Source organism: Telopea speciosissima, chromosome 7 (genome assembly GCF_018873765.1).
Source record: "Telopea speciosissima isolate NSW1024214 ecotype Mountain lineage chromosome 7, Tspe_v1, whole genome shotgun sequence".
In the NCBI taxonomy this organism is placed as follows: domain Eukaryota; kingdom Viridiplantae; phylum Streptophyta; class Magnoliopsida; order Proteales; family Proteaceae; genus Telopea; species Telopea speciosissima.
In genome coordinates this window covers 7,919,640-7,937,138 of record NC_057922.1, presented here as the reverse complement: position 1 = coordinate 7,937,138, position 17,499 = coordinate 7,919,640, and the positions used below count along the sequence as shown (strand labels likewise).

At 39.9% G+C, this 17,499-nt stretch overlaps 1 protein-coding gene across 3 annotated transcripts in view; it reads left to right on the top strand.

Moving 5' to 3' along the window:
* LOC122669816 (protein FAM91A1-like) overlaps nt 1-17,499 on the top strand; it is a 38,615-nt gene that overhangs the window by 16,817 nt on the left and 4,299 nt on the right. For 2 of the 3 annotated variants that reach the window (XM_043866675.1, XM_043866674.1), the window contains exons 5-10: nt 373-479; nt 4,896-5,018; nt 5,202-5,355; nt 8,781-8,841; nt 9,988-10,367; nt 14,616-16,242. In XM_043866675.1, the coding sequence (XP_043722610.1) occupies nt 373-479; nt 4,896-5,018; nt 5,202-5,355; nt 8,781-8,841; nt 9,988-10,367; nt 14,616-16,242 (2,452 nt within the window). Of the gene's footprint in view, nt 1-371; nt 480-4,887; nt 5,019-5,201; nt 5,356-8,780; nt 8,842-9,987; nt 10,368-14,615; nt 16,243-17,499 lie in introns of those variants that run through there. The other variant, XM_043866676.1, reaches the window with a different exon arrangement.

The window sequence follows — 17,499 nt, the reverse complement described above, 5'->3', positions numbered from 1 at the left end:
TTCCCACCAAGATGACCGAGACCACCAAGATCTCGAGATCTGGACCGAGACATTGTATTTTTCCATTTCGCCTTCAATCTCGTCTCGGTTTTTTCAAAAACCGAGATCTCGGCGAGTTCTTGAACTATGATTTGTTCTATCCAGTGATTCCTCTATGTGATGCATCTTCTGGATCTGCTCTGGTAACATGTATTTTTTGTCATCAATTTTTGTTTTTATCTTTTTATGCAACATTTGCGGTTTGCCTTCTCTGTTTTTGTGTTTCTCTTTAGGTCTTTTGTGCTAGAAACAGGATTATACTTTTTGGCATCCATCTTAACTTAACATGTTGAGGAATCTAGCAGAGACTCACATATTTACTATTTCCTGCAGAGCAAGCTTATGACAGCATCCCGAATTTTAGTGCTGCAGATGCCTTGAGACTTACTGGAATAGGAAGAAATGAATTTATTGATGTCATGAACAAGTGCCGATCTAAGGTAGTGGTTATTAGTGGAGGTTCATCTGTGTGTGTGTGTGTGATTAAACATCCGTCTCACATGCATATGTTAGTCCAAACTTGTAAAAAGTAATGCATTAAAACACGGTTATACTTGAGTCCATCTCTTAGATATGTCAGTGTTACTCACACTTACTGGTTACTGTAAATATATTCCCCCTTTTACAGTACATGTGCAAGCAACCTTTAAACCAGCTGTAGAACTTGTGGAAAAATTTCTTTTTGGGATATGTAATGATTTATAAATATGAGAAAAACAAATGGAATACAATATAGAGCTTAAATTCCTAGGTCTTCAAAACAGTCTAGGTGATGATATCTATCTGCATGTTAGAAGATGGTGAGAACATGAAGACTTTGTTCTGTTGATCTGGGTCTCTGTTCCCCTCTCTTTGGATTGGAACTTCAGTCTCTTGCTCTTATCTGTTCACAACATTGACTGTCGTTTCACTTTTTGAATATTAAGGAAGCCATTTGATTAGTTTTCTTAGATAAAATATAGGGAAAATTTCACGGACACCCCCTAAAAGTATCCAATATCTCAGAAACTTACCATACTTGGTCAAAATGTCACAGACACCCCCTATTTTTATGAATTTATTTCAACTTAGTCCACTCCGTTAGTCTCTGCAGTTAAATGTCTGTTAACTCTTTTTAAATGGCGAAATTACCCTTACCTGATCTCCAACTCATTTTTTTCAACATTTTCTCCGTAGTTAGAAAATCCTCTCCCAACTGCAAACCCTGTTTGAGTCGAGATCGAAGTTCAAATCGAGAGAGAGAGACAGAGAAATCAAAGCAGTGATTTGCGTACATGGGTAACATGCTTGGAGTTCTTCAATCCCAGCTTCTCACTTCTCTCATCTTCTTAATAAACTCCCCATCCGGCCATCCCCCTGTTATTTGGTCATCTCATCATACAGATTACTCCGTGACCAAGCTTCGCCACAAACTATTGCCGCCGGATATGGGTCCGACCAGCTTCAATCTCGCAGATTTGTCTTTCTAAATAAACACTGAAACAGACTTTGATCGCTCGATTCCCACCTTCTCTGCAACTATTCAGCCCGAAAATGGGAAAATTCCCAATTCTTTTTCCCTTTTCCTTTTCTTTTTTCTCTGTTCTTCTCTTCCTAAAAATTCTAAAATCAAACAAGAAGAAGCTAACTCCTCCAAATCACAGAATAGATAAGTCCAACACGTTGGATTAAGGGATAAAAGAGGTCATTCAAGTCACATTAGCAAATAGGCAATGTCTATTCCTCCTGCCTTGAGCAGAGAGTGAAATAGGGTTTAAGAATCTAACCTATTTCCCTAAGGTGGCTGCAGCTCGAAAGAGTTCCAGACCTGGAAGTTGCACGCTGTAGCTGCTGCTCGAAGGAATTCTGGAACTGGAAGAAGCCGTGCCGATGCTACTCTGGCCCTTGCACCGGCTGCTGCTCTCTGGAATCTGGCAGCAGGCAAGCCCAAGCGCCGCCGCCGCTTGTAGAGTGGGAATTTGGGAGGAGTAAAAGGGTGAGAAGAAAATGTGAAATGAGGAAGAAGAATGCTAGGGTAAAAAAAAACCCTTCTGCGAATGTTGAAGATGAAGAACCCTGAACGCTCTTCGTGCCAACCCAGAAATTCCAATTCCCTGTACTGCTTCATCACATCCCCACGGTCCTATTTTACTAACTCAAATTGGTTTATTCAAAAGAGAAAGAGCACCGAATGGACCCACGAATAGCCCTAGTTTCTCAAGCCCTAAACCCAATCCTGCTGTGATGTAACTCACTAAACCCAAATCTGAACCTATAACTCGGAGATGGAGAAGGAAAGGGATAAGGAGGTGCCGCTGGTAATGGTCGCCGGAGAAGAAATCGCAAGACTTTATTCTCGACAAAGCTGGAAGAAATCGTCGGAGATGAAATCGCCCATGGTGGTTTTGTTCTTCTCCAACGGGAAGAATCTGGTCTTGCCCTAGTAATTTTTCCAAGAGGGTAAAATCGACATTTTCTACTTTGGGTGATACTAAGAGGGTTAAATCGACATTTTATCTTGGGGGGTTACCCTGCTTAACGTCAGGGGGAAGTTTGCCATTTTAACCAAGTATGGTAAGTTTATGAGATATTGGATACTTTTAGGGGGTGTCTGTGAAATTTTCCCTAAAATATATTAATGTATTTTTTTTTTTTTGGTAAATAAGTATATTACTGAACCAAGAGGGGGCAGGGAAAGAGAACCGAAAGAATAATGTACAAGAGAAAACCAAGGAAAGAGAGAGAGGGGGGGGCGATCATCTTGCCTACACAGAGGAGGAGGACCGCAGGAGGGCAGTATTAAGGCCCCAAAAAGTCAAAATATGTCTGTTCCTAGGGGTGTCCGAGAAGGGCCTTTGACGAATACAACTAATCTTGGAGGACACATCGAAAGAGATGGCTTTCCAAATCACATCGAAAGATCTAGAGTTGGAAGTCCATCTCCTGATGTTCCTCTCCATCCAGATATGGTGGATAGCGGCGCTGAAGACCAACTTCCCTATAGAGTCACAAATGGAGTTCCCTGCAAAGGTTTTGAGCAGCCAAAGCCATTCACGGTCAAAACACCTGATCCTTCTGCTATGAGGCCAAATGGATGATAAGGCTTTTTTCCAAATGGTGGAGGTAAAGGGGCAGTTAAAGAAGAGATGAGGGGTATCTTCTCGGCCAATCCAGCAAAGGTTGCAGGAGGGGGAAACAGGGATAGGGCGATGGTTAATGTATTTACTACGGCATAAAAATGTGTTTTTTTTGTTGGTGGTTGGGTGAGGGAAGGTGCTTATTTACTTGATGTGGAGAAAAAATTCCTGGTGTTCCCTTTGAGGCCATAGTGCCAAGGTTCAAAAACTTGTCTCGACCAGGTCAAGACAACCGAGATCTGGACAGTGTATTTTTTTTTTCCGGTTTGATGTTTTGGTGGGCAAATGGCCATAGTTAGCTCCAAAACTTTAAGGGAAGCTTGTTTTAGGCTTAATAAACATATTTAAATCTTCTAATTATAAAAAAAGCACCCAATTTGGTGTTTTGGATTTGCACCCTTGGTTGGCAGTAAATGCCGAACCCTTAATGTAATATTGCCTATTCTACATATTGTTTGAGTACTATGAGACATAAATGACAAGTAAAACAAGTAAATTATGCAATAATAGATGAAGACACATAATATGGAATAATTATTTATATAATAGTTAAAGACTTAAAGTTTCTACTATAAAGTACAGTGAACAATGTATGTTACATAGACACCCAACCCAAGTACAGTGAACAATACATAAGTCATAGACACCCCAGTCTTCCACGTCCCAACAATACAATACTATGAGTATGTGACTGCCATTGATATGAACTATGACGTGCTAGATCAAGTTCACTCATGGTCCGATGGAGCAGACGTGCATTGTCCTCTGTTTGCATGACATATGAATGCCACGTCATAGTAGTTGAGAAGAAACATATCCCAATAGTGATGTGGTAACTCCTAGTAGTGTATCCCAGTAGTATTGAGTGATGATGCGGCAAAAAATCAAGATCCAGGCTTTTTCCCCCTTCTCTATGTCCAAACCCATGAAACTACCGAGTTTGTTCGAAATTTTGAACTAAGGGTCGAGACCCTGGCTATTTATAATAGGTTTTGTACCATTTCGGCGAGACGGTACAAAGTTTACCGAAATCTTGCCAAAATTTTAGTCGAGTTTACTGAAATTATGTAGAATAGAGTTCTCATCTCGACCAGGTCGAGATCCTTGAGTTTTAGAACTATGATAGTGCTAAAGGGTGTGAGGCCCGAGTTGGGAGTTTCCCCGTTCATGGAAGCTGCTTTGACAAAGATACCATTCATGATTCATCCATACAAGCCTAAAGACTACTTATAAGGAATTCCTTGATAAAAATACTTCTGGTTAGACCAACATACAACTCACTATTTTCAGACCCCTAACAATAACGTTAGTTAATCACAGATTTCAAGTTCCAACATCGACATGAAGTATAAACTCTAATAACTAATCAGAACTAGAAAACAAAACTGAAAAAAGAACTCCAATAGGGTGACAGCTACTTGTAGGTTTCTGGAACTTATTAGGCTGCTGCTAAGCTCCAGTCTTCTGAATCCTCTGCAATGAGGATTACCTATTAATCTCTGCCTCATGTGGTGACAATTATATTCAAGTCAATTGAGAGGACTGTAAATTTTCATTCTCTTCTTGTTTACAATTTTCTGAAATTCATTGAGTAATTCTTCAAGTATGCGACATCCTCATTGTTCTGGTTTTATTAATCTCTATCTTAAAATCGAAAGCTTTATATGCAAGTGATTACCTTGTCAGTGAATGCGTGCTTCTTTTGTCTTGACTACCATACTCTCTGTTGGAGCTGGACAGAAAATTATGTGGAAGCTGAACAAGTCAATTGCAAAAGAACTATTGCCAACGCAACCTGTGGACTTTTCCATTGAACCCTGGTGGGGAGTTTGCCTGGTTAACTTCACATTGGAAGAATTTAAGGTGAAGTTCATAAAACTTCTGTGAGTTCTTAATATGAAATAGAAATGGAATGTTTAGCACATAAAATCCTGAAATGGCATGGGCAGTTCAATACATACACCAATTGCTGATGGGCATTTCATTTGTCAGTACTTGTATTCCTGTGGTTGTTTGTTTTTTTATACTCTATTTTCACTCTTGTAGAAACTCACCGAAGAAGAGATGGCAATGATAGACAAAGTCTGTAAGGAGGAAGCAAATTCATTTATTCTTTTTGATCCTGACATTGTACGGGGCCTTTACCGAAGAGGATTGATCTACTTTGATATTCCTGTTTATGCTGATGACCGTTTTAAAGGTAATTTATACACACTTGTATTTGCTATGTCAAATGTTTTCTGTTATAAACTTGATGCTCTGTAGTTCTGTTTAGATTTGAACTATGTGTTTGTTTGCCTTGGCTGTGCAATCATGGGATGGATGATTTTGTAATATTTTAAGTTTTAAATGTCGTATTAGTTTAGATGCACATATGATAAATAAAACATGCATTACATTCATTTTTGGTACTCATGCTATTGCTTAAAATCTTCATATATTGCTTTGATGCTGTTCATTTGTGTTGCTTAATATTAACTTCGGCATTAAGTACTTGAAAGTTCATGTTTGCATGGATGAGCATGGATGAAGATGACCAAGGGTTGTGGATTTGTTAGTTAGTGACAAAAATCTTAGCCATCAGACTTAAGGCGGTTGTGGATTTGTTAGTCAGTGACAACTACTCGGCCTTCGTTCTTGGAAGAAGTATCTCAGACAACATTCTCCTTTGTAATAAAATTGTCAAAGGTTTTGATAGACAACATTCTCCCCCTGCTGCCCTCATGAAGATAGACATCCACAAGGCCTTTGACTTTTTGAGGTAGGATTTCATTGTTAAGGTGATGATTAAGATGGGGTTTCCTCTGGTGTTTGTTCATTGGATACACCATTGCATTTCACTTCCCTACTTCTCTGTGTTGGTTAATGGCAGTCCGGCTGGTTTCTTTGCCTCTTTGGTGGGATTTCGTCTGGGTTTCCTATCACTCTATACATATTAACTCTGACTCTTGAAGTCCTCTCTAGAAGCATTCAAAGTTGTATGGATCAGCAGCTCATTTCTCCTATCCCCAAGTGTAAGGCTCTTAAGCTCTCCCATCTTGCCTTTGCTGATGATCTCATGATCTTCTCCAAGGACCCTATTAGATCCTTTGAGACTATTATGACTTGCCTACAGCATTTTGAAGATCTTTCAGGGCTTGGGATCAATCCAATAAAGTCTCTTACTTCTGGCAGGGGTCTCTGATATTGATTAAGCTGCTTTGATTGAAAAGTCCCGATTTTCTATTGGCAATCTTTCAGTCAAGTACTTGAGTTTACTGTTGATTCCAGTTAGGCTCCCAGCATCGCTTATGCTTGACCTCATCAGGAAAGAGGATTCAACTTTAGAAAAGCAAGCTCCTCTCATATGCTGGTCGACTAGTTCTTATCAAATCTGTTTTGCAATCGTCTTATATTTATTGGTCGGGCATTTTTGGGCTTCCTCAATCCACCATTAAGTCCTTGGAGTCCCTCATGGCTACTTTTCTTTGGATAGGCATTGACTCTTCAAGATTCCTTCATCCCATTAGTTGAGCTTCTGTCTGCCTTCCCAACAAAGAGGGAGTTTTAGGTCTGAGACAAATCAAAGAAGTGAACTCGGCAGGTATCATCAAAGAAAAGTATTTGGGTGAATTGGGTTTATTCTGTGCTTCTTCGTTCTAATTCTATTTGGACAGTCTTTACCTTATCTGATGCTTCTTGGGTCTGACGCAAGATTCTAGCTCTTCGGCCAGTTGCTCTTGGAGCCATTCGATCCCTTATTGGTGATGGTATCTCCACTTCACTTTGGCTGGAACACTGGCACCCTATGGGAGCCCTCCTCCACTCGGTCCGCTCTAGAGCTATCTACAGCTCTGGTCTCTCTAGGCAATCTATGGTTTGCTGATATCATTTATCTTGATGATTGCGCTCCCCCAACCACGCTCCACCCAACGCTTATTAATGTGTGGAATGCTCTGCCTTCTAGTCCTAGAAGCTCCTCTAGGAGGGGTAATTGTGTTATTTGGGCTCCGGCCAGCTTTGGTACTTTCAGTTCTAAGTTTGCCTTTGACTTTATTCAAATCAGATGCTCTTTGTCTCCTGGAAAGTTGTATGGTTCAAGTACCACATCCCCCGGCATTGTTTCACGGCTTGGTGAGTATTCTCCAATTGCCTCCCAATGCAGTCCTTCCTCCTCCATCGGCAGATTGTTGTCTCCCCCATGTGTTGCCTCTGCTGGAATGTCGTGGAAGATTTTGACCATCTCTTTTTTGCCTGTCCTTTCTCCTCTTCCATTTGGAAAGAAATCCTAGCTAAATGCTGGCCTAGAATTCGGAGAATTGTTCCTTTTGCAATTGAGTGGATTTGGGTGTGTATGCCTTTTGCCGGGTCTTCTATTTGTGATACTGTGGAAAAGCTGGCCTTCTGTGCTGTCATCAATCACATTTGGATGGAGTGTAATATCAGAAAATGGACCTCCAACTCTTGGTCTCTTCGTCAGATTTGGGATTCCATTTTTTTTGACATTACAGTCAAGCTTTTGGCTGTCCCCCCTTCTTGAATTGACTCCCAAGGAGCATGCATATTGTTGTCTCTTGGGGTCTTCCCTCTTCCTCTCTCTAGGCCTTCGCCTCTTCTCTTTGAGGTCTCAGCCTGCGTGTGTATTTGTGCATTTGTTTTTTCTCCTCTCCCCTCTTTTGGGGGCTGCTGTAGTCCTCGTTCTCTTTGGTAATGAATTTATTTAAACTCCAAAAAAAAAAGAAAAAAAGATGACCAGGGGTCAGAACAAAGAGAAGAAGAGACCTAGAACTACTTTGAAGCACCAATTCCAAGCCTGTGTTTGATGACATAAGCTTAAGTTCCCTTTGTCTTACTTCTATCTTGGTTCTATTGGTCCTTCAATGGTGCATGACTTTGGACGATTGTTTAAAGATCATATGATCTCGAATTGGTATTGGATGAGACCAACCCGTCTATTGCTCTTTTGTATAAGATGGATCGGGGAATCCATTATCCACCGTCAGATTGCTGTCTCCCTGTCCTGTAGTCTCTGTTGGAATGCCTCAGAAAACATTGATCGTCTCTTTTTTTCCTTCCCCCTTTCCTCTTCCATATGGAAAGGGGTTTTAGCAAAATGTTGGCCAAGGAGTAGACGGATTCTGCCTTTGCAGAGAGAATGTATCTGGATAGACATGACTTTTGCCGGCTCTTCCATTTGTGATACTGTTGGGAAGCTTGCCTTCGCCACCACCATCAATCAGATTTGGATGAAGCGCAACATCAGAAAATGGTCTCTTAGATCAAGATCACTTCAACTCATCTGGGACTCTTATCTCCTTTGACATCAATGGCAAGCTTGCTTCTGTCCCATCTTATTGCTGGGACACCCCAAGGAACAGGCATATTGTTGTATCCTGGGGCCTTCCCTAGTTCCCTCCTCTTTCTTGTCGCCCACCTCTTCTTGAGGATTGGGCTTTGCTTTGTTTGCAGTATTTTGTTATTTTTTCTTCTCCCTTGCTAGTCGGGGCTCCCTGTTCTTTTCCTCTTTGGTAATGAATATTTATTCACCCAAAGAAATTGAAACTGACTATTTCTCATGTCTTGTTCATGTTTATGCATTTTCTTTGCAAGTGCGAGTTTGAGTTATTAACATTTATACTGATTCAGTTTCCAGGCTGGAAGGGTTTGTTTCCAACAGGGAGCAGTCCTATGAAGATCCCATTGAAGAGTAAGTTCTTTTGAATCATTTTTGGTGGCATTTCGATGTTATGGAAAATGCTAAGCCAACATATGTATGATATGCTGTATTACAATGGCAAGGATCAAATTTGTGTAGTGGATCTACCCCTACACTGGTATGGGGCTCACAGCATGGGTGGGATCCCTGCCGACATAATGTAATGCTTGGTTATGTACTAGTACTAGACCCCTCCATGATATTATATAACTATACAGAAGCAGAACTTGGTAGAATCCCCAGGATATTATATGACTATACAGGGGCAGAAATTGGTCCAGTTGGCATGGTATTTAATAAAGATCCCAACTCGAATCCATCCCAAAATAAAATTGATTTCTCCTCTCTCTCTAATTCTCTCCCTCTTTTCCTCTTCCCGTTTTATTTGTGTTGTTTTTCTTCCTTCATTCATTTACAAAAGCAAAGTTATTACTTGGAAAATTGATCAAATACTTTCTCCTTAGAGAAGGGTGGAATTCTAGAAGATTGAAGATTTTGAATGGCCAGAAGTCTCCAAACAATGAATCATAGAACCGGAAATGCTCAAAGCCCACTTTTCTCCTCCTATATAAAAAAGAAGACGAATCTTTTTAAATTGAAAATTGTCTACATTTTTTTTCCCTTAAAGGAACCATCTTTGTGGGCAAACAGTATTGTACATATTTTTATTGTCGAGAGGGTCCAGAAATCCTCTCATCTGATTAAATCCTTATCACCTCTTCAAATATAAGAGTAATGTGGTTTTACAAGAATCTTACACATATTTAGCTATATGGGTCAAATTAATACATGAAAGGCATCACACAATAATTTCGTAATAATATTTCTCCCTGAATTAGTGTGAATGCAAAATTCTAGTGATGCTGGTAAATATCCAATCTTCCTGATGCATCAACATAAAGTGAACTACAAAATTCTTTTCACGTTGGTAAATGTCAATCTGGACCAGAACTGCTGACCCTGACGGCCTGACCTTTGAGAAACTAGGCAGGTTGGTGGGACTAGTCAGCATTTCCTCTCCTGCATCTGAAATTCTGAATAATTAAAAAAAATACATTGAACATTTATTTGGTGTACAACTTTGTTGTTCAATGTTTTCACTGTGAAGCTTAAACCTAACTAAGATCCTTTGTCCAGGTTACTCTATGCTGTGTTTGTTGTTTCAAGTGAGAATGCAACTGTTGCTGAATTGGCTGCAACACTACAGGCTGACCTTTCTCAGCTGCAGGCTGCTGCATCTTTTGCATGTCGACTGGGCTGGGCAGTTAAAGTAATTGATCCTGCATCTATTCTTCAAGATTCAAGCATTACTGCAACTCCTAATATTATTCTGAGTGATGAAGAAGATGGTTCTCGTGGTAGTATCAGCTCAGCAAACATGTCCAATGATGGCAATTCTTTTCAACAAGATGTTTCAGGGGCAGAAAACTATGGGCCAGTTTGTGGTCATGCTCGTGTTGCTTTTATTGTTGATGCCAATATAACATCATATCTCATGATGGGTTCTGTTTCACCTGGTATGTTGTTGGATGATTGTCTTTTGTGAACCACACTGCATTTTTCTCTCATCACTTGTTAGGGTGCCCTTTATTTTATTTCATCTCTTTTGAGTTCGAGACAGCTGCTAAGTGCTAACTCTTGGACTGCTCTTTCTACTTGTCTGAAATAACATTAAGTTTCATTACATGATCAGTTTCCTTAGTAATACCGAGTGTTTCACCTAACACATTGACCGGGATCATTTTTAATTTGGATTAACTTGAGTGATTCAAACAGTTATACCAGTATTCATTGTTAATTCTTATCAGTGACTGATCCTGAAAGGACTGATACCTGGGTTACCAGATTTAGTGGTAGATTGACCTCAATCAGCCTTTGAGAGTAGTATAGCTACAAGAAATTTACATTATGATAAATCATATTTGAAACTTTTTACAAAGTCACCATTTTGTTCATATTTTATTGTGTGTATGTATGCCTCTTCTCTCTTATAGGAAGAAGAGTACATTAAATGTCTCTCCAAAAGGTGAAAAGTGAAAACTGAATATCTTATTGAATTTTCTGATCAACCGAAATTACCAACTTGAGATTCTGTTGTCTTTCTGATGAATTGGCTGCTACTTATCTCCTTGCATTGTGAAGATCGGGAAACCCCATTGTTCATCTTCAAAGTTGCTGCCATTGAAGACCTGTAACAAGTAAGAAATTCTGCAACTATTCTTCTTCCTTCTAGAAGGTCACATACAAGGTGATTTTCGTGAGAATTCTGCCCAGCCAAATCTAACCATTAAAACTTGCTAAAAATTTGATCGAGTCTTCCTCAAACCCTAAGAGAGACTCGATTCAAATTTCAGCACCATCCACCCAGCCGATTGTTTGAAATTACAGTTTTACCCCTCTCTCCTACTTCTATTAGGAAACCTCCATAACTTCGAATCTGTCCATCAGTTTTAAACCAAACTTTCAGCATACATCCCTTACATCATTGTTGACAATCGATTCAAGTTTCAGCCCCAAACTCCCACTCTAACCCCTTCATCTCCTTGCTCCATTAAAACCCAAACCCAAAACCCTAAAATTCAATTCTGTCCAAAATTGCAGAATTTCAAAACTCATCCAAATCCTAACCTTTTTATACCATATTGACCCCCTAGACCTTCCCATTAATACCCTATTAACCCCTTTCCCAATATCCAACCCCAAACCCTTGGAATTGACCTAAATCCTAGTGCTATCCATTCGAACCGGCAGCCCCTTTTGTTATTTGATCCTGTTGTTTGGCTCCTAGTAGGTCTCCTACCTATCTAGGACTACATTAAATGGTATCAGAGCCATGGACAAACATGGCAACCCTATTGTTGATCCAACACTACCACCCCCACCTGATCCCATGGCTGCAATCATGGACATGCTCCATAAGATCAGTGATCGGTTACAGATTGTAGAATAAAGGCAAGATCCACCTCCATTCGTTTTCAAGACCCAAGTTCGTCTACCCAATGGGAGCACAACCATATTAGTTGTTGATGAGAGGCGACGTAACAACATCATTTCACAATCCGTGGTGGATATGTTGTCCTAATCAGGAGAGATTTGCATCATGCCTACAGGTAAAGTCTTTGTTGAATTTGGGTATTCTTCATACCATGATGGAGCTTGGTGTCGACCGGTACCACATTCAAAGAGCTTTATTGCAGTAGGTGGTGATTGGTTGGACACCCGACAAGGTTGGATTGAACCTGAAAACAACTCGTGTGTCCTACCTGATCGACACCGTCTATACCATTGTTTTACTCTAAAAGGGTTACAACCAAAGGTGACAACATCAACTGTACAGCCACAGGGACTGCCGAACATGTCAACTCAAACGCAAGTGGCATCGACTATGTTTGAAGTTTCACCAATGGAGGATGCACCAACAGAAGATTCTACTAAGGCAGTTTGTGTTGAAGATATTCAAGAACCTATAGCTAAAGAAACTCAAGTAGACCAAGCTGCACCAGTAGTTGAGATCATGGTTGAGAAGCCCAACCATCAAATTGATGTGGAGGTCTAAAACACAATGGTAGAAGAAACTACTGAAGAGGTCTACACTGAAGAGAGCAAAGTAGACAAGGCTGAAGACATGGAAGATGAAGTGGTGGTTGAGAATACTCCACAAGAAATCATCGACATCCAAGATACTGTTCTTGAAGAGGTCAAGCACATAGAGTTTGTTATGCCACTATGGTTCTTTGAAGAGAAAGCTCCACGCCTTGAAGACTATATTCCTAATGTTCCTGCTTCACCGGAATTCTGTTTGGGGATGGTCAAAGCTGCTGATCACATGTTGATTCCCCCTCATCACTACAAAATTCGAGGACGGATTTTTTCAAGTTGGGGAGAGTTGATGCAGATTCATCACCAAATAGGGCTTGTTTCATTAGAAATAAGTCTTGGGTTGGGTTACATACATGTTGGGCCTTTGATCCCATGGGTTTCTAATGTAATAGACCACTTTTCTGGGCCTAAAATAGGGGTACATAGGTTGCATACGGGATTAGCCTAATACTTAGTTTTTATTGTGTGTTTTTAATTGAACCGGTTTAAATTGGTTGCATCCAATTGGTTCAATTGGTCTAATTTAAGTGAAGTGATCCTATTGGCTAATAAGTTCTTATATCCTATTGGCTACTAGGGAATCTTCTTTATTTTAAGTAGTTTAAGTTGTTTTTAAGTCATTAAAACTCTATTTTGAGTTTATTTCAGTTTCCTAGTCAATTTAAGTTAGCTAATAGGTTAAGGATTGGGTTAGGCCATTCCTTTTTAGTGTCTAAGTCTAATTTTGAGTCTTTTATATAAGGTTCTAAGGGGGCCATATATTGAACACGAATTTGATTAATAAAACTTAGCTTTATGCTTGCTGCCATTGCTGCTGCTCTTGTGAGTGTATATCCTTGTGGATCTCAAAGTGGAAGGGATTGGTGGATCTCCAATCGACTCCTTACATTGTGAAGATCGGGAGGGCTGCTACTTATCTCCTTGCATTGTGAAGATCGGGAGACTCCATTGTTCATCTTCAAAGTTGCTGCCATTGAAGACCTGTAACAAGTAAGAAATTCTGCAACTATTCTTCTTCCTTCTAGAAGGTCACATACAAGGTGATTTTCGTGAGAATTCTGCCCAGCCAAATCTAACCATTAGAACCTGCTAAAAATTTGATCGAGTCTTCCTCTAAGAGAGACTCGATTCAAATTTCAGCACCATCCACCCAGCCGATTGTTTGAAATTACAGTTTTACCCCTCTCTCCTACTTCTATTAGGAAACCTCCATAACTTCGAATCTGTCCATCAGTTTTAAACCAAACTTTCAGCATACATCCCTTACATCATTGTTGACACTCGATCCAAGTTTCAGCCCCAAACTCCCACTCTAACCTCTTCATCTCCTTGCTCCATTAAAACCCAAACCCAAAACCCTAAAATTCAATTCTGTCCAAAATTGCAGAATTTCAAAACTCATCCAAACCCTAACCTTTTTATACCATATTGACCCCCTAGACCTGCCCATTAATACCCTATAAACCCCTTTCCCAATATCCAACCCCAAACCCTAGGAATTGACCTAAATCCTAGTGCTGTCCATTCGAACCAGCAGCCCCTTTTGTTATTTGATCCTGTTGTTTGGCTCTTAGTAGGTCTCCCACTTATCTAGGACTACATTACTTTCTCTATCCACTTCCCCTATTTTTTTATCCTTAACCATACCTTAGACTTTTGGCCTGTAAATCGAGACTTGTGACTTGTGTCTCGGTATTAGTGCTGGCTTGCACTAGCGCTAATACCAAGATAGGTGAGGGGTAGTTTATGCCTTTATTTTTTGTTTCTTAGTGAACCTTAGCTTCAACAATATATCACCTCTTGTTGAAATGTCCGAGTTTCTTATTGCTGCTACATGTATATCATAATTTCTTATTATTTCTACAGATGTATATCAATTTCTAGAACCGATAGAGGTATATCCTGGCCATATTTTAGACTGTTATCATGCAACGCTAATGGAGTTACTTAAGTTCCATTGGACAGATAGTAATCATGGTCCGTGTAATTAATATAATAGATTATCATTTCATAAAATTAGGGCCATGTGTTCTGTGCTTCTGAATTGACGGAAGATATGTTTCCAGCCCCCAGATCAGGTGGGACAGTCTGAAAAGAATTCCTGTACTGGGTCTTTTGTTGTTTGGACGAAGCACTGTTGAGTTGATTTAAATGGTCTTTTGCAGGTTTGAAATCTCATGCTGTAACACTATACGAAGCAGGGAAACTGGGCGATGCTAGCATTGCTGAACTTTGCAAGGATCTGACAACATTGGAGGGAACAAAGTTTGAAGGTGAATTGCAGGAATTTGCAAATCATGCATATAGCCTTCGATGTGTTCTAGAATGTCTTCAATCAGGTGGAGTAAGTAATGATTCAGTGGTTGAGGAAGTCGGTGCTAAACTGGGAATGGAATCTTCGAGCAATGATGAGGCTATTTCTCTTATAGCTGATATTGACATAACTGAGGAATCCAGCAATGCTGGTGGAAGTGAAACTGGGGCAGATGGTGATGAGCATCTTCAGGGTTCAATAAATTCTAATATGCCTGTGGCTGATGCTATAGTTGAATCTGTTAGTGGAGGTACAGGTGATGAATCAGTTTCGGCTGTTTTATCTGAAAATAAGAGTGGCTGGAACGAAGATTGTGAACTGGAACCTAAATTCCAGACTGATGGGAAATCTGTGCTGGCTGACTCTCTGGAATCTGGAAAAGAAATTCCAAGGAGGAAAAGAAAATATCGTGTTGATATTCTTCGCTGTGAAAGCTTGGCTGCTCTTGCACCTGCAACGTTAGACCGGTTATTTCTTCGTGACTATGATATTGTTGTATCTATGGTTCCTCTTCCTTCTTCGTCAGTTTTACCTGGACCTACAGGTCCTATTCACTTTGGTCCACCCTCTTATCCATCTATGACACCTTGGATGAAATTGACACTTTATTCAGCTGTGGGTGGTGGACCTCTATCTGTTGTATTGATGAAAGGGCAGTGTTTGCGATTGCTTCCTGCACCATTGTCTGGTTGTGAGAAGGCCCTGATATGGTCTTGGGATGGCTCTACAATTGGAGGTTTAGGAGGCAAGTTTGAAGGGAACTTGGTCAAGGGAAATACACTTCTGCATTCTTTAAACTCACTCCTAAAATACTCAGCTGTGCTGGTTCAGCCCCTGAGCAAGTATGATCTTGATGAATCTGGAAGGATCATTACTATGGATATTCCATTGCCTCTGAAAAATGCTGATGGTTCAAGTGCTCATATAGGGAAGGAGATGGGACTATCCGCTGAAGAAAGTGGAAAGCTAAATTCACTGGTTGCTGATTTGTCAAATAAGATGGAATTATGGACAATAGGTTACATTCGCCTCTTAAAACTTTACAAAGTGAGAGAATCAGATGCATTTTCAACTGATGATGAAAAGTATGAATGGGTTCCATTAAGTGTGCATTTTGGGATTCCACTTTTCAGTCCAAAATTATGCAGCACCATCTGTAAGAGGGTGGTCTTGTCACAATTGCTTCAAACAGATTCACTTTCTGAGCATCATAATGGAATGAAAAGTTTAAGAAGGAGGTTGCATGATGTTTGTGTGGAGTATCAAGCAACTGGTTCTACCGCAAAACTTTTATACCAGAGGCAACAATCAAGAGAATTATCTCGGCAACTAATTACCTATGCAAGTGGAAGGTGGAATCCGCTTGTGGATCCTTCTTCTCCTATTTCTGGAGCCTCAAGTGAATTTCAGAGAGTAAAACTTGCAAACCGGCAGCGTTGCAGGACAGAAGTTATGAGTTTTGATGGTAACATCCTCAGGTGGTTTTTCTATTTAGTCTTTCTTTTATGTCCCCACATGGCATATTCGTTTCTAGTCTTTTTAAATTATATGTTCTCAAATACTGGTTTTCCATTGATGTGCATATTTTTAAGGTAACTAAATAATATTTCCTGCCCAAAACATTTCTGGTGGGATCTATGAGAATATTCTGTTTGCTAGGGTCCATGCATTCTTTATTAGTCTTTTCTCTTACTATTCGAAATAATTTTATTTCTGTTGGTATTTATTATGATCAAGTATGTAATGAGCAAAGAGTACTGAGATGGAAATATTTAGCAAGCCCTATGGTGAGATATCCCTTTATTATTATAGTCATGGCCAAGCTGCTTAAATTAAATATAAAAAACAGATATATACAGAAAAAATACCCCTCATAATTTTGTTACATTACTGTTATGTTTTGTAGTTTTTATTTTTGATTTACTGGTGGGATCCATACCTCCAAAGGGTTTTTCACTTTGTCTTTTTCTTTTTATTTTTTTAACCCTCTTTGCTGGAAGTTAATGTATCACAACTAAATTTATTGTAGCATGCCCTTCAAGCTAGAACATTTTAACTTGCAAGGTTGGGCAGTATCATATTTTTAAATTCCTCCTCTATCTTTCACTTCTTGTAATCCTTGGGTGAATATTTTTCCCATTCAATGTATTCAGCCTTTAAATGGACATAAAGACATGATAGAAGGCCATGATCTGAACTTCATTAAGAATGATACTTTTGATAGGCCTGAGAATCTTGATATATCTCCTGCTGGTGGCTTGAGGAAGCAAAGTATTCCCAACTCATTTCCTGTGTTGCAACGTTTAGGAACAAGTTTTGGGTTCAGGGATGCTGGATTAGAGTCATAACCCATACCCCATTTTGTACTGTTTGACACTGGGACTTCGGGCAGAAGGACAGCTTGTCACCTGTTCATATGATAAGGAAAGATACTTTATATATATATACATATACATTTTTTCCCCTGTACTCATTCGTCAAAATATAGTTCAATTCATAGATCTAGGGATCAGATTCCTGGATAGGACCAGTCACTGCTGGTCCCAATATGATCCCTGAGTCAACTTGGCCAAGATTTGGCTGTATTGGCTCAATCTTGGGAAAACAATGATCTGGGGACATTTTACAACTGATTTCAGAGAGGTAATCTGTGAATCAATTGGGATCAGTCCCAGACGGTCCCAAGTTAACTCGGTCAATACAGCTGATCTGATCCCGATCCCTAAATCCATGGG